General features: G+C 40.4%; 1 protein-coding gene across 3 annotated transcripts in view; it reads right to left on the bottom strand.

Moving 5' to 3' along the window:
* Positions 1-26,617, bottom strand: part of LOC139620197 (plexin-A1-like) — a 295,422-nt gene that overhangs the window by 120,820 nt on the left and 147,985 nt on the right. For all 3 annotated transcript variants that reach the window (XR_011690764.1, XR_011690765.1, XM_071475509.1), the window contains exons 5-8: positions 20,027-20,158; positions 4,807-4,907; positions 2,214-2,337; positions 1,732-1,885 (exon numbers count right to left, since the gene is read on the bottom strand). Coding sequence is in view for 1 of the 3 variants with exons in the window: in XM_071475509.1 (XP_071331610.1) it covers positions 1,732-1,885; positions 2,214-2,337; positions 4,807-4,907; positions 20,027-20,158 (511 nt within the window). In the remaining 2 variants the exon portion in view is untranslated. The remainder of the gene's footprint in view (positions 1-1,731; positions 1,886-2,213; positions 2,338-4,806; positions 4,908-20,026; positions 20,159-26,617) is intronic.

Below are 26,617 nucleotides of genomic sequence, written 5' to 3'. Positions count from 1 at the left end.
ACAAACTATAGCCTGGCCTGTTTTAAGCATCCCACGTACTAGAAGTGGCCTTTCTACTAGATTTGTACACCCCAGCAAATATCAACATGACATGTGCCAATCTCCATCCAACTATCACCAACACTAGTCTCACTGGTGGTCATGTCAGTAATAACCTTTTCTATAGGCTGTGATATTAAAAATGTCAAAGGTAGGTTGTATGTCTTGTCTTGCCCTGTGAGTCTGCACAACGAATAGGACCTGGGGTCATTTTGATTATTTTGTAACTGTTCTCAACACCTCATCTGTGAGAAGTAAGTGCTTCTCATAATGATAACAACATAAAGGTCAAAAGTGACAGATGTAAGGGTAGTGTGTGTGTGAGTGTGTGTGTGTGTGTGTGAGTGTGTGTGTGTGTGTGTGTGTGTGTCCAGGTGTGCTGTGAGATGTGAAAAATAAAGCGTGACAAAGTCCCACCCTATATACTGCTATACAGCTGGTGTGTGTGTGTGTGTGTGTGTGTGTGTGTGTCTCTGTGTGTGTCTGTGTTTTTGTGTGTGTGGGGTGTGAGTGAAAGTGTGGGATCATATTTGGTGTGTGCGACTCTACAATTAAAATCAAGTGAATACGCTTTCTTGGCATCAAACATAATGTAATTATTATTATTTTAATATTAGTTTCAGAATGGTTTGGCAACAATTACTATGCATTTCTCTGCATAAACAACCCATAATTACCACAGGATCGAATTTGACCCATAACACCACAGATGTCAGTTTTTTGTTTTTTTTTTAAGGTATTTAAAAAAAAATATATTTAATCAAAATGTATTTTATTGTATTTAGTGGACCATTATTGAGGATGTAATGAAGTCTTATTTTGATCAGAAAAAACAACAGTGTTTCTGCTGGAAGGCAAGTTGATGGGTTTTGTTTAGTAAGTTTGTGAATCAGCAGTTTCTAATTTTGATAATCACAAATAAGTGTGTGCAGTTAAAGAGCATAATTTTGTGTTTCACACAGTTGAATGAGCTGGCTGAATGAAGCAAACAAATTATATTTGTGCGGTACCAAAGAAAATGGCTCTACTGCAAACTCAGACACTTTGAGGAGTGTCCAAAATGTCCTTTTTTAAATGTATTTATTCATTTATTTTATTTTTTTATTTTTTCAGGAAGTGCAACTTCCACAGCAGCAAGACTAACTCATTCCCAGAGATACATGGAGCCCTGAAGTGTTCAATAAATAAATGAGCAATTACAAAACATTATGAATAGATGATATTATATATTATATGAATAAATTGTTTTGTCACATTTCATGACAGTGGTGTTGCCACCCTCTAACCTTTCAGCCAATCACATGGCCCCTGCCTCTTAAGCTGACAGCAGTGACTGTTGACATCACCACTGTCATAAAAGTTCATCATTAAATATGTCATGAAATAAAAAAATGTGAAATTAAAGTGTTTTTTATGAAAAAGGAGACAAAGGAAAAAAGTTAAAAGTAAAAGTAAAAGTTTTACATAATATTGTTAATTATCTCACAAATTGTGGCTTCATTTGTACATTTTACACAATTTATTCATACTAATATTGAATTCATAATTTTTTTTAAATTAAATACTAATAACTAATAACTTTTGGATTCTATACAGATATAGCTGCTTTTGGATTTTCATAAAATAAGCATTTTCCTTCAGGTAGTCTGATATCTGGGAGCCCCAGGACACGATTCTATAACTTTTTTTTACCCTGGTCTCGTGTGATGGGGGCGACGTCTTTTGTTGAGGGGGACAGGCAAAAGATCCGTCCACCGTAGATGCGTCCTTCTGTCTCTATGTAGTCCTCAAAGGAGCAGTTCACTCCAGCAGACAGACTGGGCACATTCTGGGACTGAAGCACCAGCTACGAGGAGGAGGAGGAGGAGGAGGAGGGGGGAAAGCAGAAAGGTGAGGGACAACATAAATTTAAACTGATATACTTCAATAGTAATGCAATAAACAAGATTTCTACTGCCACACAGCAGAAAATACTGCTCGGATATTTGGCTCAAAACCCACCTGTCAGCTCAGACTGAAAATGATGGACAGATTGCAAAGCTTTATCTAATATCATTTCACATCTATCTTGCTCACTTCTCCGGTCCATCCTTCTTTCCTCCACTCCTGCCCATCATAGAAATACACACACTCTGACATCTAAACACATACACTAATACACCAACACAGTGTACCTGCACTTCTGACATAGTGACAGAGACGGTGTCAGGCTGGACGGAGAGGCGGACACACTGCTCCACTCTGGTGGTGAAGCGCTGAGGTTCCTCTGCTCGCTCACAGCGATCCTTCCTCGAACATCTGGAGAAGGAGGACGCACCACAGGCACATCTCAGCTCAACCTTACAGATAATGTTTCATTCAGATTGGTTTGGCACTGTGAACTCACACTAATCCTGTTTACTGGCTGTCGTTGTTCAATTAAAATACATTTTGTTCAGTGTGAGGAGTGTTTGGTCAAAAATGTGGCGCTGGTACCCTTAGCTGCTTCTGACCTGGGAAACAAAACCTCACTTTACTCACAAAGTTGTTGGGTATAACAGGTTGTTTGGAGTGCAGGCATCACTACTGACAAACTCCAGGATGTTGGGTTTCAGGCAGAGATTCTGTTTATTAGTGGGTGCATGGATGCATGTAAATTAGCAGTTTAGGATTAGGAATTAGGAAGGTGGGGGAGACTGGGGATGATTGCAAAACTTGCATTTTTCTCATTTACTTTATATATTAAAATGACATCTGTCTGCTAATGACAAATACTATTTAAAGATGATTACATATGGCATATCATTCACAATATTTATTTCAATGGAAGAATTCAGGTGTTGCAACTGACCCCAACTCTGGAGACGGTTGCTACATCTTGAATATACATTAAATTTCACTACTCAACTTAAGCTCTTTGTCTTAAAAAGCAAAGTATTATGAAAACATGCTTGGTTTTACAATTATATTATAGTATTATTTATTTATACAATAATATTATGATATATTATGTATTTCTTTAGAAATATTTATCAAAGAACAGTTATTTTTGTTTTGCACAGAACATAGGCTTACCTCCAGTTAAAATAAGACCAATTTATCTACTTTAATGCTTATGACAAACAAAACAGGCAAAGAAATTATAAGAGCATTAGAGGCTAACAAAATAATTCCCCAAATAAATTGTTTTTTTGTTTTTTTGTTTTTTTTGTTTTTTTTTTTGTGATATGGGACAAAATTGGCTGCATATATTGCCCGTTTTGGACTAAAAATGTTGAGAATTACTGTTTTGTGGTCTGTTTTGATTTGGCTGCTTAGCTTGGGGACAGTTACAATAACTTGTAGTAACTGCCTCAACCCAATCAGCCATGACAGAACACCATGTGCTAGCTAGACACACTGACCTTAACACATGCCAACTGTGTCATTTAGAAGTCAACAAAACAATAATTCAAAATAAGTAAGTTTTATTAATTCATACAAAATGTCAGCACAGTGTGACAAAAATACACCTCATGAAAGAAAATTAATTTTGTAGCTCCTAAACTTTTTTTTTTTTTTCCAATAAATGCAGCAGCAGATGTTGAGTGTGATTGGAGGAATGAGACTTGTTGCAACAGTCCCTTGTAGCAACCGTGCCTGGCAACCTACGCACTCAAAGGGCTTAACAGAGGTAACTGGAGTATATTTTGTTTAATATCCTGACAACAATATGTATGTGTACAGCATACAGCACACATAACCAGAGGTGGTATTCGTCATAATTAATCTATGGTTAAACAAATAATTCTAAATTCTGTATTTATAACAGATGCATTTTAAAAATCATGGTATAGCACAACAGTCAAACCTAGAGCGCAGCATATAAGTAGAGTGAAAAACAAAAAGAATGTTGTGGCATTAGTTCAGGCAGCGCACATAAGTTTCACTTACATTAGCTGATTGACACCAGCTGCTTTACCTTCAGCAGCTGCTTGTAATAACTCGCAATGTCCAGTCACATTAATACAGGTGGTAAGATTAACAATTGCCACTGACTACTCTGCTGCTACCTTCATGCTCATCCCATCTGCTGCCACAGCTTTCTCCACCACCCCAACCTCCTCATATCTAACTATATTATTTTGTACAAACCTTAATGCAATGCCTCTAACTGAATTAGCAGAATAAGTTTACTGAATGTAGCTACAGAAAAAAGGTCAATTTCTGAAGCACCAATTACATCTTTAGGAAATTCAATTTGAACGGCATCTGAATGAAGGAAGGAAGGAAGGAAGGATGGAGGTTGGGCGTACAGACGAACTCTCAGATGTGGTCTCATTCTGAGCATAATGTGGCCTTAAGTCTAAAGTGACACAGAGATACACCTGCAGCAAAACATCATCCCCCATAGATGTATGATACAAAATCATATATCAATGACCTTAGGTGTAGAACAATGAGCGAAGAGGATCTTCTGAGTTTTTATCTTTCATTCAGAAGTGAAAATTAATGTACACACGTGACTAAATGTTGGTAGAATAAATAAATATGACTTTTCACATTTCTCTAACTTTTTGGGAAGACCTTTGATAAACATACCCCTTCCATAAGGAGGCTAATTGTGTTAAACACACACACACACAAATGCAGTCCCAAACAGGTCTACATAATCACCTGGTTACTGTAAATGTAAACATGACTAATAAAAATGGAATTGATGGAATTTCCTCAACACTGTCCATCAAAGTCACAGATTCTAATTATATATTGCATGGACACAACATAGTGAAGAGTAGATGCACTTACACATTATGCAGCACACACCAGCCACAGTGAGGGTCTCCTGATCCCAGACAAGCTCCACAGGAGGTGTACTGCTCACAGCTCTCCACTGGTACACGTGTAACCTGGAAAATGAACACACACACACACACACCAGGTTAATGCTGCACACAAATCCTGTGTACACCACCTTCAAACAGCTTATACCGTAATATAGGCCTAGTATAAACAGGATCTACCGGAGGTGTCCTGCGCCTGGAACATGAGATTAAAGGAACAAGCCCACTGTGACTATCAGAGATAAACAGCTCTGGAGGTGCTGCTTACAACTCCACACCGCTGCATACAAGGCAAGCTAGTGGGGGAAAAGTCAGGGTTTAAACACATGCAAACACACACATGGGTTAAGAGTACACCCTCCGACAAACATCTCTCTGTAATTTACGGTGTAGTGCCCACACTTCTCCAGTGGATCAGGAGAGGCTGATGCAAGACAGCAGTTTATTTTGAAAGGTACTAAACAGAATCTGGAAAACGTAAATTACCCAGAATTCCTCACTGAAGCCGGAAACTGAAAACAATCCTGAATGTCTGGACAATGCCCTCTCAAATTAAAATAGACTGGACCTTATATTTGCTCATCTTTCCGTCATATTTAAATTCATATATTACAAGATGCCAGATTAACAGCTGTGCACATTCCTCATAGCTTGCCTAATTGCTTTCCTGGGACATATATGGGATATTTCCTAAAATATGTATTGATAATTTTTCCCTTGTTGCATATTAGAGAATTTTAATGATCTCTAATAGTATGAAAACTGGAACTGAACTGGTGTTACACATTAAGATCAATTCACTAATGAGTACTACTCAGCTTGTGAGGCCATCAGGGTTATTCTGACTTGAGTTTGGACACTACACATTTTTAGCCATGTTAGCGGTGTGACTCTATGGATGGCACTCTCAGAATTACACAGCTATTACATGGCATGCTATGAGATTTATTCTACTGATCCTGGTGATTACCTAATTATTTCTCTAGCACCACAACAATATTGGCACAAACATTGTTTTCCATTGTCTTACATGGATGATATGATAATGCTGACTACTACTGCAGCATGTGCCAAGCAGCTACTTGGAAAGCTGCAGGAAAACATCAGGTGGGCCAGGATGAAAATCACGCCGGAGAAATCTCGAAGCATCTCTATAGTTGAGGGCGTGCTCAAAGAGAGGAGATTCTACAATGGTGAAGACCCAATACCAACAGTGTTTGAGTCTGGGCAGGTGGTACAACTCCTTAAGGACAAAGAGCAGGTGAACCAAATTAGGCAGGACATCGTCAATGGTTAGGTGAAGATCAACAAGACCCTGCTACGTGGGAAATTCAAGCTTTGGTAGCTACAGCCACTCATTGTCTATGAGGTCTCATTAACAGCAGTGGAGAAGATGAAGCGGACCTTTACCTTGTATGTGAAGAAGTGGTCCCCATCGCTATGCAGAACTAGCAGCAGAGGCAAAACAACGGAGCTACCAGTCTACCAGTCAATGCGTGATGCAGAGGGTTCATGGTATCTTCCAACATCACACTCCTGCGAGAGCTCGGAATCCATGGACAGACACTGCTGCAGACTAACAGATCAATCTCAGAAGCAGCTGAAAGAAGCAGCCAGTGGATATGCCTCAAGCAGAAAGACCCTCACTGGGCTCACAAAGCACCAACCATATAAAATCCCCACTCTCAACAACAAGGCGGGTCTCGTGAGCAGGTTTGATCACCCTGCAGTTGGCCACCTCTGTGGAGGGTGTCTAGTGTGTGAAGGCTGAAACACCCAATGATCCAGAGTAACACTACTGACGATGTGTCTGGTCCTACCGGCTTTTGTGAATCTCGGCACCCACTGGAAGTGCTCACCATCTACTGGCACAAGGGATGGATAACATCACGTCCTGCATTTTCTTTATTCAGCATGTTTGCATTGTGATTTGCATGAGTGTATTTGAATGCTGCCATTAGCATTTAGCTCAAAGCCTGCAGTAAGTGCAGTTTCACAGAGCTGCTAATGGCAGTAGACTCTTAGTTGTGTTTATCACAAGCCTGAGTTTGGATGATGTGAGCATTTACCAAACAGGGGCAGTGTACCATTAAGATAAAAAAAGATCAAGTTGCATCATAGGAAGTGTAGGAGCCAGGATCTCTGGAGTTTAACCTGCACTCAGCAATAAAAGTCAGGATATCTTGGGCTCTGAGGCATCAATTTTGCCCATTATTTTCCTAATACGTCCCCTGCAGGTACCACACATTTATAGATGTTGTATCCTTTTGAGGCCTCCTATACAGCAAAAATAAACCCATTCTGTCAGGCTGTTTGGCCTTGACTTTACTATTACACAACACTCTCAGATACATGATATTCTGACAAGTTTCGGCTTTAGTTTTAATTTTACAAAATAAGAACATATGTTGTTCACAAAACCTTACAGTCGTCTAGACCTAAACTCTACAAAATCATACACTGAAAGTGGCAACTTTCTACATCACTCGTCATTAAAAACATAAGATGACAACAGTTGCTTAATGCCTGTGAATTCCTTGGAAAGAATATGCCATTGTACTTAACACCATTCAGATAAACATCGAGGATTACTCCTTTTGTTCGCTAAATTTCTACCCACTGCCATCTGTGTGCCTGCATGACTAAGATAAGATGAAACTTTAATGATCTCTTTAGGGAAACCATAGAATTTGGGTATTAACAAGGACATCAAACAATGCTGTGCAAATTTACCTGTTTGTTAAACTGCCACCAAAGAAGATTGTAAACATCTTAAGACACAGTGAGACAGACTGGAGTTACCTTTTAAGAAGTCCATTTCCACAGATAGTTGTCTTTGCAGTTATCATTAAACCGACAGGTTTTCTGCTGCTCTCTGCAGCTTCACCATCTGCCATCTGTCTGCACAATTACCAGGAAGCACAAGTTGAATTTCTCTAAGGCTGCAGAATACTCTAAAGTCATAGAATTACCCTTTAAGAGAACATTTTAAAATGCTTTAAGCATCTTGGTGCATACTGAGGTTTACTCCGCTCACTCTGAAATCTCCAAAATCTCCAGTGTACATTATCTGCATCCCTATGTTTTATCTCAACTAGCTGGATGCTGTTTGCCAGTGACAGGCAGACTGGCAGACAGGAGACTGCCTCAGGCAAACATACACACACACACCAGCCCACACATCAGTGCAAAAAATTATTTGAAGCAGATTGAGAGTTTGAGACAAGTTTTCGGGGGCAGTTGTTAAATACTTAAATACATTACTGACCACCCAAGACAAGTTCACACGCATGAGCACATGCAGGCACACACACCTCCAGCTGCCTCAGTCAGGTGAAGTAGGACATCAATAACTCTGCAGACGCAGGGGGCACACCAGGTAAGCTGGAAGGTGGTGGGGGTGAATTCTAATGGAAGCTGCAGGCGCAGCAGTGTAGAAACCTTCAAAGAGGAAACGCTACCTTCATGTACTTTTTTTTCTTAACTTCTTAATCTTCAAACAGTAAATCAGGCTCATTTTTATGCCTTTTGCCCAAACAGCTGCTGCATGATTAATCAGAAACAAATGCATATGATGGTTTTCATGTCAATGTGTTCTATAAAAATGTCCAATATCCTTTTGTGTCATCTGATCTCTTTCATCCAATCAGTGCTTCAGTGAACATCATACCAGTTTCTTCACTCTCTATTGCTCCTCTTATAGCACCCTCCACTTCCTGTGCGCCTCCTTCCATCAGATGTCTCCCACTGCTGCTGCCACCCTCCTGCAGAGCTTTCTGCTAGGATCTGATCCAGTTGTGGCTCAATATGAACAGTCTGCATCAAAACTTCAAGCATTGCCTTTATTCAAGGCAACACTTTGCACTCCATTCATGGCGTGGTGAGACAGTTTGATTAGTCGGTTGGGGTGCAAGTCGGGTTTCTCTTCTGACATGTAAGATGTAGTAGCAACTGGGTCACAGCAACAAAGAATGCACAAGACTTTCAATTCAGTATGAATTGAATGTTTGCAAACACCTTCAACAAACAAAATCTTAGAGATAAAAGCACAGAACGATACAGTTTTGCAAACCAAGATACTATAGATAGACTATAGATAGACGTTTTTGTTTTTTTAGTGACATGTCTAAACAACTATGGAATGGATAAATACACATATATATCTCAAGATCCACTGTCCTGACAGTTTGCTAATATTTCATACAGGCATTCATGGTTCCCAGACAATGTATCCGAACGACTTTGATGAACCCCAGACTTTTCCTGTCACATGGATGCATTGCTTGTAAACCTTTGGTGACCCCTTAGCTCTTCATCCAGCACCATCATCAGGTCAAAGTTTTAATTTGTCTTTGGTGTAGGAACAAATACCTGCACAGTGACGACACCCCCATCAGCCCCATCTTAGCGCACGTTAGCATGCTCACAGGCTTCACTAAAATGGTAAACATGGTAATGTAACATCAGCATGCTAGCATTATCACTGTGAGCATGTTAGCATGCTGACATTATTATTTGCTCAAAGCACAGCCCTGCTTACGTGCTGCCTTACAGGGCTGCTAACACAGCTGGAAACTCTTTGTACTGTCAATGAACAAACAGCGAAGCAGCTAAAACCCTTCACCGGTCATGAAGCTCTGCCATATTAGCAGCGCCTTTCTAATACAGGTAAGGGGGCTTAAAACCAAGAGTGATGGATGTGTATTATAGTAAAATAACACTGAATCATCACTGAATGATACCGATAATATGATATTGTAGCAACTTTATTAACACTGGCCATGTTTTACAATATATATGAGCTCCTGTGTATTTTGTCCTTTTGTGGTTGGGTTATTGTATGATCCTAATGCGATGCTATTTCAAGATACATCCTAAGGCAGCTTTCATGCAAACAGCAGAGCGCCCTGTTTCATCCTCAGACTGTACATCTCCTCTTATCTTATGGCGGATTCATAGCGTGATAATAGTAACCTGTGTCTGATAACTATTATAATGCTACCATTACCAGGCACAAGCCTGTTACAGGACACCAAATAGCAGCAAATTGTAGTCATTATTTGCGCCTGGACAAATACCACACTAGTAATACAGCCTATCTGATAGAGGGAGAAGGGAAAGAAAAAAAAACATGTCATGCTCAAGCACAATAGCCAGGGAGAGAAGTTTATTCAGTGGGGTTTTGTGATAGCGGGGCAGATGATGTATTCCAATAGAACAGTTCAATTATTGAGTTTTAGAAAACAGATAATGGGATGGGAAACGAGAGATGCTCAGCCAAAGCCTCTTTGTCTTACTGAGGTGACTAGGGAGCGTGTGTGTTTGTGTGTGTGTGTACGAGAAACAGTAAGTAAGTGAGAATCACCTACTTATATTAAATATGGCATTTTCATCCCTGGCCTATTTGCCACTGCAGAAGGAAACACATTCATCTACGGACAGTGGAGGGAGGAGGGAGGGGGAGGAGGATGGGAGAATAAGGAGGAAAGGTGGAGGAAAGAATGAGATCACGGAGGAAAAAATGTCCATTTTAACCATTAGCTTTAGACGTCAAACCAATAATGGACAGTGTTTGTGGAGAAAGAAAAAAATCCTTCTGGTGTGATTCAGATGCTGTTCCTCATTTTTTTTTTTTTTTGTCATGGTTCCAGAGTGGAGGAAAGAGTGTGAGCAGAGGAGATGCTGGGTGGATGTGGGGAGGGGGTTCCAAATAAATAACAGCTACAAATGAGCCTCTCTCATTTGGGTTCTGATAGAGAGGCTCTTAATTTGCCTCGTGGCAGATGAGAGGAAAGAAGGGGGTGTGTGTGTGTGTGTGTGTCAAGATGAGGAATGCAGCGAAGGATGGATGAGACAGACACACAAATGTAATTGCGACTGATGTTTCATTCCGCATATGGGGCTTGTGTGGTCCCAGCTAGTTGCAGCTATAGGCCCAGCTGTAATTGTCCCATCTGTATGATATTGGGGGGGATATAAGGTGCTATCAGCACACAGTGGGTTGATGGATGGCTTATTCTGCCAGCAAGCGTGATTTTAAGACAGCCATGCAAACACACGTTACCAGCAGAGAAGCAGCACACAGATCTGCAATTTGTGGTGACATACACACACTGATGGAGAAGTATGTGCTCATGAAGCTGGTCTGCACATGTGAGTTAATAAACTGTATGAACTCTAACATGTGGCTGAACATTACAATTTAGTGAACACAAGGGCACACACACAAATGCATAAATACACAAATGTGCACACAGCATACAGGTACACACAGACATACACACTGAAACAATGAATGCTGGATGTTACACATATGACATATAAACAGACATAATTCTGGGCACCCAAATAAGAGGTTCTTATAAGACACACTTTTACCTCTCACAAGCTTTTCAGCTACTTTTAATTTTTCTTTTATTTATATATTTATTTGTCTGTCCAATCGTCTTCCCTCTCTTCCTTTCTGTGTCTGTCCTGTGCTCCCGTCTGTCTTGAATTTGGCCAGACACACACAAAAACACAGCAAATGAGGCCATAGATCACTGGCAAACACCCAACAGACAAAACCATGTTAGAAACAGACGGCGAGAGCAGAAACAGAAGAGGCATATGGACCTTTGTGAAGAGAGAATCTCTCCATCATTATCCTGTGATCACATTCTTGTTTTCATAAGCTCTGTAATCACCAGCAGGTATTTGCCATATTCCAACAATAAGAACACGACAGGAAACTTAAGCAGTTTCATATCCAGGGACTGTGACAGAAACCTAACACCCAATCACGTGTGACAGCGTATATCATGTACAGTAACCTTCTTTAACATGTTTACCGTGTCATTTCTCCCTTTGTGTCACTCCTGTGCAAACAGAGGGTAGGAAGAATTTTGCTGTGTGTAACATTAATGTCCTGTATTGTGTAGATCAGGATAAGATTACAGTGGGTGATTTACAGTTTAAAACCACACTGGGTATTACTTAATATAAGCATACACCCTTAATATTAGTGACAATAAAAAGGGGAGTGGTTCCTTACAGAATCATTCAAACACACACACACACACATATATATATATATATATATATATATATATATATATATATATATTCTAATACACCCCACGTACTTCTTGACCTTCTCTCTCTTTGTCTCACAAACACACACAGTCACTCAGTTCAGTTCTTTGACAAATCAACTTTAGCCCAGTCCCTTGCGCAAACCCAAGTCACGCTGTTCCTCTCAGCCACATTAAGACCCCTCCCTCCCTCTCTCTCTCTCTCTTTGTCTCTCGCTCTCTGTCGCTCTCTCTCTCTCTCTCTCATCGTCTCACAAATCACATTCCGATCACCTGATCACTCATCTCTCTGCCTTGATTCATCCTTGGTGCAGGCATGTGTGTGTATTTGTGTGTAAATAAGCTAACAAAAAAGTTATCACCCCATCCAAATTTATGCACTGAAAAAATATGATTAATATAATAACAATAATAAAATGATTGAATAAAAAAAATCTTATTTCAAGTTATTATCCATATTAACCTAATACATAATATATAATATAATATAATATATAATAAAAGTGTATAATATATCTTTGAAATAAGGATAAAATATTTTTCTCAAATGCTTTGGAAATTCAACACTAATTGCCTGAGTTGGATATTGTGCAGAGCTGGTATGATGTGCACTTTCTTGTTTCATTTTTTTCCCGGTATAGTTGTGCCCAGGTCTCAAACCCTCACAAGAAAACCCCACAACACATCCAATGGATGACACACAGACTGTTAATGAGCACAGAAACAAGAACTGCTATCATCACTTCTTGTAACACTTCTTCTACTGCTGTCAACATAAGAAATAGGTTCTGTGTCTCAGAAAAAGCCAGACACAGCTCTTTTTTTTTTTTTTTTTTTTACCCAAAGTCACTGTATACATCTACTTTGGAGCCACCACTCATTTTGATTTTTGCAAAAAACTTTTTGGGAGGTCCGAAGTCAGTAAAAGTCAAGTATTTAATGTAATTTTCAGCAGCGGTAATTTCAAGCAACAGTCTTAACAATCCTGTCGCTTAAATTTCAGCTTGCCCACGCACAACAACTGCAAAGACATGCCATCCCAAAACTCAACTCTGCAATTAGCTGACAGGGCCAAGGGCACTACCATTAGATTTGTCTATCCTCTCCTCATTATTCTCTCTGTCCCTGTCTTCACTAACATTTTTTTAGCAACTTCAAAGTTGGACAAACACCAAAGAAACTGTTTTAAAAAGAAGCACACGGCAGTCTTTTCTCCCTGACCTCCAAGTGCAGTAAATGCTGAGTGAATTGAATATGAACCCTCTCTGATGTGGTGCCAGGGGTAGGGTTTCTCCACTGTGCAGTACAGTACAGCTCAGTACATTTCTGTACTGTAGCTAAATCAATACACGGAGGTACATCATCAGACCATTATGCCACTGTCTGAGCAGCTTCACGGAGGCAGGGGTGAAGCCTTTGGCTGCCAGCGGGTCACCTTACGAAGCTGTTTTACAAGCAGACAGGCTTGACCTTGCCCTGTCAGTACAGTCGTGGAAATCTGGTGGTGACTCTAAGGCAGGGAAAAGATCAGAGGCTGGGGTTTGGCTTCAGATCTGCACTGTTCACCCAGAAGATCACAAGAAGAAGTAAATTACAAATCCTGAAAGCAAACCAAAACATTGAATACAGGGCCTCTGGCTCTGTTAGTCTGTAATGAAATGTAACTAATTATAATGGGAATTAGGTAAAAAGAAAGCGTCACCTCATAGCTGCACTTTAGAAGCAGCAGAAGGTAATTATAAGATAAGTGAGTAATTAGGAAGAGAGGTACAGTAGAAATCAATATATTATGAGATGTAATCCACTTAGTCATTTCCTTTAAAGCAATTAGGTGATGTCAAACATTGGGACATAAAGGATACAAGAAATATGTCTGTCTCAGTGACGTCAACAACAGAGGGTAATGACAGGATGAAAAATCTCTCCTGCCCTGCTGTTTTTATTAAATCGGGACAATTTGAACATGTAAGGAGGAAACAACAGCCATTACAAAATTGATTTATTGTCACTGTTGGTTTTTATGAGCACAAAAATGATGTGACATCACTGAACAGAAAGCGAGAGACCAAAGCTAAAGGGGAGCAACAGAGATGCATAGAGATACATAGAGCAAGAGGACTTAGAGAAACTGTGTGTGTGTGTGTGTGTGTGTGTGTGTGTGTGTGTGTGTGTCTAGCAGAGACACAAAGAGAACCATGTATAAATCCATCGTTCGCTAATCGAAAACTCTGCTCTCACAGTGAATCGGACAGTTTTATGTTTTCACTCTGTGTGTGTGGATGCTTGCATGTGAGTCTCTACTGCTATACAGATGCGCAGTCTATACGCTGCAGTCCAATCCACCACTTTTAATTATGTGTGTGAGTGAATATGGGAAAAGGTAAATTGCTCTGTCAAGCTGGGAAATGGGCTTTTTGATGTTTGAGCTCTCATCACTTGGCATTTCTATTATTCAACAAGGAGAGAGGAATGGGGGATGAAGAGGGGAGGAAGAGGACAAACAGGGTGAAGGCATGGCTCACTTCTGAAAATGCTCATCATAGAGTCTATATATATATATATATATATATATATATATATATATATATATATGATGGAATTTCAAGTGGCATGGTGAGAAGGGTCTTACTGTACTGCAGACCTTATTCCAGAAGACCAAGGTCCTGTGAGCTCAGGAGTTAGCTGAATGACCTCCTTCAACAGCCTTTTCTAACCAAAAAAACTATATTTAATAAAATTTTACTTTCAGAGTTGTTAACTGTGCAGACATTTTTACATGTCACCCAAATGTGAGATCCCCCTCTGCTCTTTTAATTCAATGTGGCTCTCATCTAAAATGTTTTGGTCTTATAGCCCAGAACCGTACTGCATGCTAACATTTCGAGCACTAAACAACAATCTTAAAATATTAGATACTCGCTGATTAACGTGATGGAGCAATTTGCAGCTGAAGAGCCAGATGTTACCCTGAGGACTTTGTTCTATTGCCTGAAACATGACTCTAAATGAATGCTAATGCCGCTCTCTCTGTATTGGAAGTATAGATACGCAACTGTTTGCTAACATGTTAACTATAAGTTTAAATACCTCCAAGCCTTACCTTGTCAAACAGGGTGAGATCACATGACATTTGGCTAATATATCTGACACTGGCATTATATTGTTTACAGCATAAGGCTGGTTCCAAAAACTAGCTAAAGCTAGCCTGTTTGATGAGGTATCATTTATGTTAGTCCTTGGCTACAAACCCATGTATCACAGATTACAGTTTACCATTTCCACCTATGTTCTCTGCAATAAAACAGAAAACATAAACTTTACTTGTGTCTGTGATGTTTGCGGTGAATTTTTTTCATGTGTGCATAAATACATTCTGCCTTAAAAGAACTATTTTTAAGTTTTGCTATTGCTACATAACTAGCATTAAAAGCTGTTTTACCAAGAGCTTCAGTCATAGGTGCGTTTACAAGACCAGAGGTTATAATACTTCGTCAAGGCAGACTGGAGACCTAAGTTAATTGGTATCAGAAAGTGATAAGATGGGCTAACTGGGCTGGAACTAGCTGGTTAGCATGCTAACTTCAACAGAAGACAAGAAGCGAAACAAAAGGGTTGCTTTGCACTGCCTGAGACAGCTCCTGGTGAGTAAATGAATGAAGTTTGATGATGCACATGCAAAGACTGGTAAGTACACAGGAGTTAGGATGGCTACGCAGCTATGTAGCAGTAGCAAAACTTACAAAGAGCTTCTTTAAATACCAGGAAAAATTTAGACACAAGTGTTTATTTTTGCTGTCCCCGAACACCACAATGCCACAAACACATTATCACCATTTGCAACAAGCTAATCTTTACCCGACTAGCATGAGCAATGGAAAATTCAGCATTAAGTTTGACTGAATTTAATTTAAACCTATTAAAATGTTAATGTTCGTCACACGCATCTGTAAAAAAGACTGAAGACAAACTTACCTACCCATTTTAACATTCAAATGGGAATTCATGACAAACGTTTTCACACCAAAGTTAGCACCATTCCTTCAAAGGAGTTAGAACATAGAGAAAGTAAACCTAACCTTAATACCTAAATGTCTAAACCTTAATATGTTTGTAGCTGCAAGGTTAAGTGCCACACTTTGCTAATGGGAACCCTTGCTCTGCCTGTGCAATTGCAGCACCCTCCCTATTGTAGGATCTTCTTTCACTATCCACATCCTCTGGCAGCCATAGTGAAAATTCACGCTCTCCATAGCTCGAAACTCCTGCTGTCTCAAGACAACTGATCAAACATTGTTAAACCCTCTGCTATGGCTGTTGGGCAATTTATCATCCCTTGTTTTTTTTCATTAGATTGGATCCTCGAATGTAACTAAACCTCTGTCCACAGAGCAGAGGAAACAGCTACAGTTTTTGTTTTGGATACTCTTTTTGGCTTGAAAAAAGCGGAAGTTTATACACCCCTGGGCTTAGCCAGCGACCTTAAACCACAATACATTATCTAGAGTCCAGACAGCCTCTGGCTAGGAAAACGTTCCTCATCAGCAGGCTGGGGAGGCTCTCTGCACACCCTCTGGTCCTGTACTGTCTGGAACACAAGTTCACATTCAGCAGCAGAGGGAAGATCCTTATTCTATTCTATGCTGTCTGAAGCCACTACTGGGAGAGCACTTATTCCACAAACTCGCTCCATCTGAAAGTGAGGACCCCTAAGAATATTGAAAAGATGAGGCAGGAAGAGTCAGAGAAAGGAACAGAGCATATCCTGCAAACCAATTACATTTTCCCACCTTCTCAACTCCCACCACCGTTCTCTCTCCCTCTATCTCTTATATTGTGTTTCATTTTCTGACTGGACTGTGAATTTGGTCAGTGTTGAAGTGAAAGGTCATTATCTCTGCTGTTCAAAGAGATGGTCACTCTGTCTTGTCTACTATGTCAAATAGTGACTCAGATTTTCGCTTTAAACAAAAATTGCCATCGCAGCCCACGTCTGAGCCAAAGTTATCTCGCACAGGGGAAGCCACTGTATAAATTTAAAGACTTGAATCCTATTGGAAACTTTTGAAAGAACAGTTAATAGTTAAGACGTTTTGGGAATTTTGCTTATGCTTTCTTGCCGAGAATTGATTGAGAAGATTGATAACACTCTCACATCCGTACACTAAATATGAAGCCACCAACAAGCAGTTAGCATAGCATTAAATCTTCCTGTCAGCAGCTCTAAAGTCTCTAGCTAACATGTCCTGGAGTCTTGTTGAAAACAAAGCTTTATGGCAGCTTTAAACCTAAAACTGCCATCACATTAACTCCCTGTAGAACTACAACCTATTGTTTTTCTGTTACTCTATGTATTAAAGAAACTAAATATAACAGTATTTATTAAAATGTAAATGTACTGAGTTACTGCAGAGTTATTTAGGCTGGCTGTTTCCCCCCTGCTTTCATTCTTTATGCTAAGCTAGGCTAATCACCTGCTGGCTCTAGCTTGATATTTGGTATGAGAGTGGTATCAATCTTCATATCTAACTCTGTGCAAGAAAGTGAATAAGGATGCTTCGCAAAATGTCTGACTACCCCCTAAAGACAAGAAAAGAATAGAAAAGAGAAGAAAAGAAAAGAAAAGAAAAAAACATCAAACTGTATCAACTGGATTCTTGATCCAGAGAAGAGAAGCATTGTGGTTTCTAACAAGCGTCTCCCTGTCAGATGACCTCCCGTCGTCACTGCACTAACATGCACAGACATGTCGTGGACATATCAGCGCTCATCAAAAATAAAACACTGGCTTTAATAATTGAAAAGGACTTTCTGGTGGCAATAGCAGTCATCTTTAATGCAGATGACAGGAATAAAAGGAGAAAATCTGCAAACACTCCCAGCATGCACCTTCTGTGCAGCTTTCTTCATCCTGCTGAGCAGCTGCTGAGCACTGCTGGCTAAAATCAGAGATACTTATTGGATACAGGCCCAATGATGGTACGCTATTATCTTTCTAATTGATAGCATTGCTTGAGTCTCTGTTGGCAGCTCACAATTCTTTTGTAAATGTACAGTATATAATTTACTTGTTTTTTTCTAGTTTTCTCTTTCAGACACTCTCACCTTCTCTGGTTCAGCTGAGACTTGACCTTGCAGTTACACTTTGTAATAATGCTGATCTAGTATTGCTGTCAGGTCCGGAAGCTCAGCTTTATCCTACTATTTGCAGTAAAATGAATATCGGAAACTGCACATATTCTACTGCTTCTAATTTGGTAGTAAATGTTAATGATTATGAGGATTCAATCTTAGATTTTGTTTCAGTGTGTGTGTGTGTGTGTGTGTCCTAAATCAGTGTGTATGTGTTTGTGTGTGTGGGCTCCACTCTGATAGAATATATATTTATGTATCTGCCTGTACAATACATTTCAGCTTCCTGGACTACTATCAGTGATCGAAGGGCCTTATTTCCGCAGTCAAATCAACACAGATGACGTCCATTTGTATCAATTACACTCTACTTCCTCTTTGGCCTCATTCAGACACATGGAAGTCAATTATGTCTAATCGCTGGTAAATTACACAGCACTCTCATGGCAGTTACTGTCTACGTAGTGGGGAGTCTCATTGAAGGTTATCACATTGCGGTCATTAACCGTTCAGAGATAAGAGTCGTGCAGGTAAAGGAAGGAGAAGAGAGACTGTGGAGGAGCAGCTGAGCCGAACTCTGACAAACTGTAGTATCAAATTCTCATGAATGAAGACAGGTCAAGATAACAACACTTAGATGCCAGGACTGCAGGATTTCTGCCTTTTACTCTGCAGATGAGTTTGCATGGGAAATGAGAATCAATGAGACAAAAGCACTAAAAGATTTAAAACATATCACACAATACTGAGCATCAGTGATTTAAAAACTTGACGGTGATGATGTTCTTTAAATGCACTTGTTTTCATGATGAAACTCTTGTACTCTTTGTTGTCTGTTAATGATTTCATGAAGGTGGCTGGGCTGAAAACTATTACTGAAGATTGTCCTGAAACAAGTTCTTTATGGTATAATCCTGTAAATGTGTAAATATAATAGGAGCCCATTATAAAATATATTTTCCAAACTATATGACAGCAGCAATATTTACCTTGTGAACTGTAAATTAAAGCCTCATCACACAGAAAGCACCACAGTGAAATTAATTTGTGTATCTTTGCGAAACTTTGACATAAACACAGGTTTGGTGACTATTTGCTGGGCTACATGGGAGCTACCGAGCTAACTGTTAACAGTCTAGCCAACTTGGTACATGCTAGAGATCGTCACGACAGCTCATTGAGCTTTGTTTCATTTATTCTGTACAATGTTGTCTTTAAATGCTTTAAATGCTGATGCGACCAGGCCTTCAAACTGAACACAGCCACTATTAGTTAAACCTTGAAAATGTGTTTGTTTTTTCTTGCAGAGCTTGATTCAAAAAACTTAAGCTGTCATACTTTAAAGGACTAAATAGTTCACACTCCAATTAACATGCAGTGGTTGTATGTATACTGTAGCTATCCCTGGTGGAGGGGGATATGGGGCTTCATCCTATATATGATACATTTAATATTAATGATATTAATTAGCACTCAGCACTAGACTCTGCACACACGTGTATGTGTGTGTGTGTGTGTGTGTGTGTGTGCATGCACATTTAATACTGCTTAATTTGCAAATGTATACATGCACTATATGTTTATAATTAGCTTGATTGCACTCGCACCCCCCAGCGTATAATTTTAATACATCTTTCCTCATCAAGTGTTTATGGTGCTATTCCTCTGTCTTCATTTTCTTTTTTCTTCTGCTCTCCCTTTCTAACCCGCTCTTTATCTGTTTTCAGTAGTGAGGATCTGAGTGTGGAAGCAGTGTGTGCATATTGTTGCAAACATATATATGCCTCAAAACACACACGGAATGCAACACGCTACTTATCACTAGATGTATCCACAGTCACCAGACAGATATATGACTATAGATATTAATATATCATATCCGCTTGGTTGTCAATGGCAGCTGTAGGATGCATTACGGGCTACTCTGCTAACTTTGCATGGATGGATCATTGTATTGTGAGTGTTCGTGTGTGCCTCTCATACCTGTTTATCAGTGAGGGCGTATAAGTTCTGATGATCCGGGCTGAAGAGAAGATCTCTAAGGATGGGGCTCCCATCGCTCACCGCTACATTCTCATACAGCAAGGCAGGCTGGGTAATGGAGTTCACGAGAATCTGGAAGAAGACAGAGGAGAATGGTTATTGGTTAAAAATAGTATTAACAACAAAAGAAAAATAAATTGTACTCGACTCTTGCAGTGGTTGCTCCCCTGATTATTCAGGGTAATCCAGTGAAAACACTTTGAACAGTTAGCACAGGAACTACTTTCTTCAGAAGAAATGAAAACAGTTCATGTGATGTGTAGATTATCTATAGAGAAACAAGGACTTTGTACCTTGAAAGATATGCTATTTGCAATATACCACAAACGACAATTCAATTAATTTCCATTGTATTAGAGTGGAAGGAGAAATCTCATGTCTCTCATATATCTCAAAACCTGGCCAAATAAAACCAATATTACCTGCATGGCTCAATACCACTAGAGGTAAGTGAGAAGATGTGTTTTTACAATATGGGTGAACCGCCTGTAAATCATTGGCCGGCTCCTATCAGGGCTAGCCAGCTAGGCAATATGGGCAGATAATAAACAAAAGAAAAAAAAAATTGAGATTATATATACATATACATGATGATATCTGATGATATTTTTAGAACTTCATGTGCATGACAGTCTTGATAATAAAAGGCCTACGCCACCCACAAGGCTGCCATCGTCATGCATATTCAGAAAACACATTATAGCACAAAGCCATGGACTGTCAGTACTAGATGCTTTAACTAAACCGAGCATGGACATTCAATCAGTTTCAGCACAAACAAACTCAGCATGACTTCACATGACATCTGCCAATGTCCATGACTGAGTGAGTGCTGAAGTTGCCGGTCAGCCAGCCGAGTGTTGGACTTTTATCGCTGGCCCCTGCTCTTTCAAAGTAGTCCCAAAAGTTTCTATTACATCATCAGGGGGCGTTTACAGCCAATCCACAGCAGTTTTCAATGACTGCATAAAGTAACAGGCCTTTATTCCTCATTCTGTCTGATATCTGTGATTGTAGAATGTACGTTTTGATCTGCTCCCATTTGTCCTGGTAAAGTTAGTGCAGACAGTCTAAACAGTATATAGTGAAAAGAACAATAAAATCAGAAATGGATTTTCACATTTTTTGCCATGTTTGACCCAGTGGCAATTTCCATGAACGTAAAGGGGGATTTAATGCTGGTATGTTAAAATAGCACTTAACCTTTTGTTTTGTAATGTATGACCTCACCCCTCATGTCTCCACCTGAGGAAAGGCACATGGCCACTGAATACTATCAATTCTTGTAAGACTCATTCTGTTTTTCTTGTGGGAGTCTTTTCTAATATACAGCAGCTTCCGTATGTTCAGAAAAATTATGTATTCGCTTTCACCTCATGTGAACACATCCAATTCCCATTTCATTTGATGCAACACTTCAAAAGTTTACTCAAAATGTTGCTGTCAGCTGAAAAACAGCTATTTAAAGGGCAGATTACATTTTCAGCGCTTTCATTTGGTTCTCAATTTATGCTGAAACTCAAAATCGTACCAGCCACACTGTAGGTGTAAGTATACTACACAGCTAAATGATGGTTCTTCTGTTGGTGCTTGCCAGTGTTAAGTCTACTGACCAAATGACAGAGTCATGAGGGTCACTCCTCCTTTACCAGCGAATACATTTTTCCCTTCCCTCTGTACTTTTTTGTCTGGATCTTTCTCTTTTCTAATTTCCCGACCTCTATCTGCTCATCCATCACCTGACAGCAGTTTTGTCTTCTAAAACTTTCTGTCGCCTAGACTCACTCTGTCATCTCTCCTTTTTTTCTCATTATAGTCTCAACAGTCTCTGTGGTTATTATCTGCCAAATCACTTCCAGAGCTCCCTTAATCTTTTTCTGAACAGAAGCTTCACTAACAGACAGGCTGTCATCACTGTATGTGCTTTTGTTGCTTAAGAGGAGGAAACGGCTTTGGTTAAAAGTCAAGTGCTTTGACAAATCAGCTTTGAGGAGTTGCTCAATGGGACACAGAGTATGAAACACAGGGATTTTACACTAAACGCTAAAGTGTGAGGATGTTTACAGCAGAAATAGAACAAAGAGGAGCGGGCTTTGTTGGAATCTGATGCTGCTAACATATGATGTTGTACTAATTTGTGCCATGTGTGTCTGTGAGTGTGAAAGAAGTGTATCCCAGTTGTTATTGACAAAACGTAATTGTTTTGGCAGTCGCTTATGTTGCTACTGCATGACGACGTACACATGCAGACACACAAAGAAACACACATTGAATCTTTTGACATGAATTGACCTTTCGTCCACTTGTGCTTTTGGCTCAGATGACTTCTATCTCTCTACCTCTGTCGACAACAGTTCACACTCACACACAAGAAAAACACAAAAAACTAACAAACAAACAAAAGACACACTTTATTTGACCACTCTAAAACTGCTACATGCCCTAGGCTGCCATGTCACTTGTGATGAGTGAAGGACTGTGGTGGCGCGAGAGGGGAAACGGGAGCAGGGAGCGTGCTCTGCCCTACAGCTCGGGGCAGAGGGCAGTTGGAGTGGGATTCAGGTCAGCTGGCACAGAGGGGGCACTGCAGACTGCAGCAGGTGACTGTAGACTCTCTTCTACTCTACTAGCCTGCAGGTTTCTGCTCTCCTTCTGCGACCTCTGCACTCTGGAAGTTACCAAGTGCAAACACACACTGAGGTAGCGGCAGCACTTAAGGGGGAGAAACTTTGACTAAACCTCTGATAATCTACTTTTTTCACTTACTTTTCTTAGACTTCACTCAGAGATGATGCAGACTGTGCGATCACATCTAGTGGAAAACTTTGAATTGTTTGTATAGCCTAATTTAAGCATGGCTTGAAATGAGTTTGAAATGGATGTCATCTGTTTACCTCGTACACATTTTCTCTGTGTGTAGTCTGTGGTCACTAAATTTAAAGCCATAAAAGTGTAAAAAAAAAAAAAAAAAAGAGAGACAGTGGGGCATCTGGATCTTTTTTATACTTCCATTTGTCCAGTTTCTCACTTTCTGGAACTGATTAGCGAGGAGCCCAGGCCATGAGATAAAAGAGACTCTGGTCCAAAAACGGTGTCAACCTGTTTTAAAAGGTGCTTAAATGTGCTTTTCTAACTGCCTCCAGGATGATTATTAGACCAAAACAAACCTCATAAAGGTTCCCACTTTGATGTTCCCGAAAGCTTATGAGTCATTAAAGGAGACTGCTTTTTTAATGATTAGTTTTCCTCTTTGGAGCTTGACGATCACATGTATTTTTATCTTGCTCAGCAGCTCCACTCTCTGATGAGTGCGCTGAACAGTAATTGCTGCTATTTGCATTCAAATTATTCACCAATCAATTAGTTTCAAAACACAATGTTTATTTGGAATATATCCGGGCTTAAATGACACATCAGCTCAGCCTTTAAAGCAGGGACACTGCAGTGTGTATGATTACTGAATTCTCCATTAATATTCCAGGCATTCAGCTAATGTTCTCTTCCAGGGTGATGTACACGGAGGAAGCAGGAACAGGTTGTGTGTCTGGCTTAAGAACAGTGAAATGAAATGAGACTTGTATCATGTCTTCAACCTTTCAGATGAAGGACGGTTTCTCTCTGAAGTCCACTTTAAGTAACGCAGCCATACAGAGACGACACTGTGGGGAAAGTTAGGATAAGGATGGAAGTTAAAGGTGACTTTTCCTAATGAGTTTCCCACCCATGCTCTGACTTTGGAGTCTTCTTTACCATCCTGCGTGCCCCCTCCCCCCTCAGACCTCTCCGTCTCCTCTATCCTCCTGGGATTAGGCTCATTACCGAACCAACGCTGATATTACCAAGGACACTGTAACCCTTACACATGCGCTCAGGTCCACAGGTGTACACAGAAATGCATATGTAGGTTCACACACTCGCACTTAGGCTTATACAAACAGATGTGCCAACAAGTCTTCCAGACACAACACACTGTCAAAAACAGCCCATATGAGTGATCTGATCAGGCATCCCTTTCACCATGATCATGTCAGTACCTTCCAAAACCATTAGGAGTCAATGTGCCCCATATGACCATGGTCTAAACTGCCATCTCTATAATCAGTTAAAGTTAGGGAAAGATTGTGTTCATGAGTTAAAGACAGTCTTGACCCACTCCCTACCAGGCTTTGCGTTGTATAACGTCTGGTTGCTTCCACAGTTGCTACGAAGAAGCCACTTAAAGGTCTTTCTAATCACCGCTTTATGGCTTTTGAACAAATAGTGTTGCATTTTCCTTGTGAGGACAGTCTCAGGAGTGGGAAAGCACAGGTGTTTTGTTACTTTTCAACTAGATGCTGAATACATATACTGTAAGAGTTCGATAAAAAAGGTTCTGCTGCAAGTTACTTGGTTGTAATGGTGATCCCAATGGCAAAGCTGCATGCTGCCTGATCTCCACATGAAGTGAACACCCAAGAGGACCCAACAGTGCTACAGGTGAACATTTAACGTCATGTGGAGCATTTCCACTTCTTGGGTACCACCATCACAGAAGATCTCAAAAAAAGCTCAGCAGAGGATGTATTTCCTGAGGCAGTTGAAGAAGTTCAACCTGCCAAGGACTATGATGGTGAACTTCTACACCTCCATCATTGAGTCCATCCTCACCTCCTCCATCACCATCTGGTACGCTGCTGCCACGGAGAGGGACAATAACAGACTGCAGCGTATCATCCACTCTGCGGAAAAGGTGATTGGCTGCAATCTTCCATCCCTCCAAGACCTGTACGCCTCAAGGACTTTGAGGCGTGCAGGGAAGATTGTAGCTGACTCCTCCCACCCTGGACACAAACTCTTTGAGTCACTCCCCTCTGGCAGGAGGCTGCGGTCCTTCAGGACCAAAACCTCTCGCCACAAAAATAGCTTCTTCCCATCTGCTATTAGCCTCATCAACAAGGCTAGAGAGCCCCACTGTTGCTGATCCCCCTGATCCTCAATTGCACCAATCACCAGAAAAAATTCCTCGTATGTGAAAACATACTTGGCAATAAAACTGATTCTGATTCTGATTCTGATTCTGATGTGGCAATAAAACATCAGCTGATATTATGAATTGTCCTGATGGATTAGACTTTACACCTGAATGGGTTGGTGATGACAAAAAAAAAAGAAAAAAAAAAAAAGAAATAATCAGAGTAAATATCGGGACATCCTACATCTTAAACCAGCTGTTATTTAAAACTGCGACAAGGCTCCAGGCGTTTTTGGAGAGACATTGTGTGAATAAGCTAATTGCACAAGCTAGCATGCTAAATGTGGGATTGTTTCATATCACAAAGGGAGATGCAAGAATAAGCGTAAGTGGGCTCAGGATGAAGACCAAAGTTGATGACGATGATGTTGATGACGACAGTGGTGGAGACAGATGTGGCTGGATGAAGGTGGGGGTGTAGTGCAATAGAGAGGGGGACGCGTAGTGTGTGTGCAAGCAAGTGTGTCGGGAGAGTGTAGAGGAGGACGCGCTAATAAAAGTGAACAAAGCAGAGTAATGAGGTTTAGCTGGAGTGCTGCAGTGATTAACACCAGACACGGTTCAAACGCCAGTCACACCTTAGGGTCAGGTGGGAGAACACAATTTTTCCTTCTTCCCACTTCTCTGAAACATCTGTCCTTTTTTAAAACTTTCTTACTTGCTTTGACTTCCTTTGTTTCTTCACTTCTTTTCTTCTGTGCTTCCTTCCAGTGTGTATTCATGGAATGCTGCATCGATTTTTTGTTTCATCACCCAATTTTTCACTTGTGTTTTTTTTTCCAAGTTATTCCTTCATTTGAACCGTCTTCTTTTTCATTCCTTCCTTTCTTTCATTATTGTTCCTCTGTTTCCCTCTTCCTTCTTTCTGGCCATCTCCTCATTTACTTCCTCACTTCATTTTATCCCTCATATCCCTTCTCCATCCTGTTTTCCTCGCCTTTCTTTCCATTTGTCTATTCCTTCTTTCCGTCCGTCTTTCCTCCTTTCTCTGCCTCAACACTTCCCCTTGTCCCTTCTCCTCCCTCAGAGACACAGACCTCTTTCTGCCACTGTGTGTGTGTGTGTGTCTGCAAGTGCATGTGTGTCTAGACACAGCAGTGCCCTGTCCAACCTCAGCTGTTAAACATCTAGTTAATTACATGGCCGGACAAAGGGAGGGAAGAGAAAAGAGAAGGAGGGAAGGATGCGGAGAGGAAGAAGAGGGGAAGATCGGAGCAGCTTGTTAACCTTGTTAGCATTTCTCACTGAAGCCAATGTTACAAATGTCCGGTGAGGGCGAGTAATGAACCGGTGTCCTCAATGTTCAAGTAGCTCTTTGATGATGGAGGGAACAGAGGGAGGGAAAAAGGCATTTCCTTAATGAAATCTACAGAAGTGTGTGTGGAAGAGTGTGTGTTAACAGCTCCTCATTGTATTCATGATCCCTAATGAAATTGATTTTGGTCTCATCTGTTGAGAAGGGTCTGTGCACACATTTACACACACGCACACGCACGCGCACACACACACACACACACACG

The sequence above is a fragment of the Trachinotus anak genome, unplaced genomic scaffold (assembly GCF_046630095.1).
Source record: "Trachinotus anak isolate AG129_WGS33_773 ecotype Australia unplaced genomic scaffold, CSIRO_AGI_Tana_v1 ptg000004l, whole genome shotgun sequence".
NCBI lineage: Eukaryota > Metazoa > Chordata > Actinopteri > Carangiformes > Carangidae > Trachinotus > Trachinotus anak.
The sequence above is the reverse complement of the archived record's forward strand: the minus strand, read 5'-3'. Positions and strand labels throughout refer to the sequence as shown.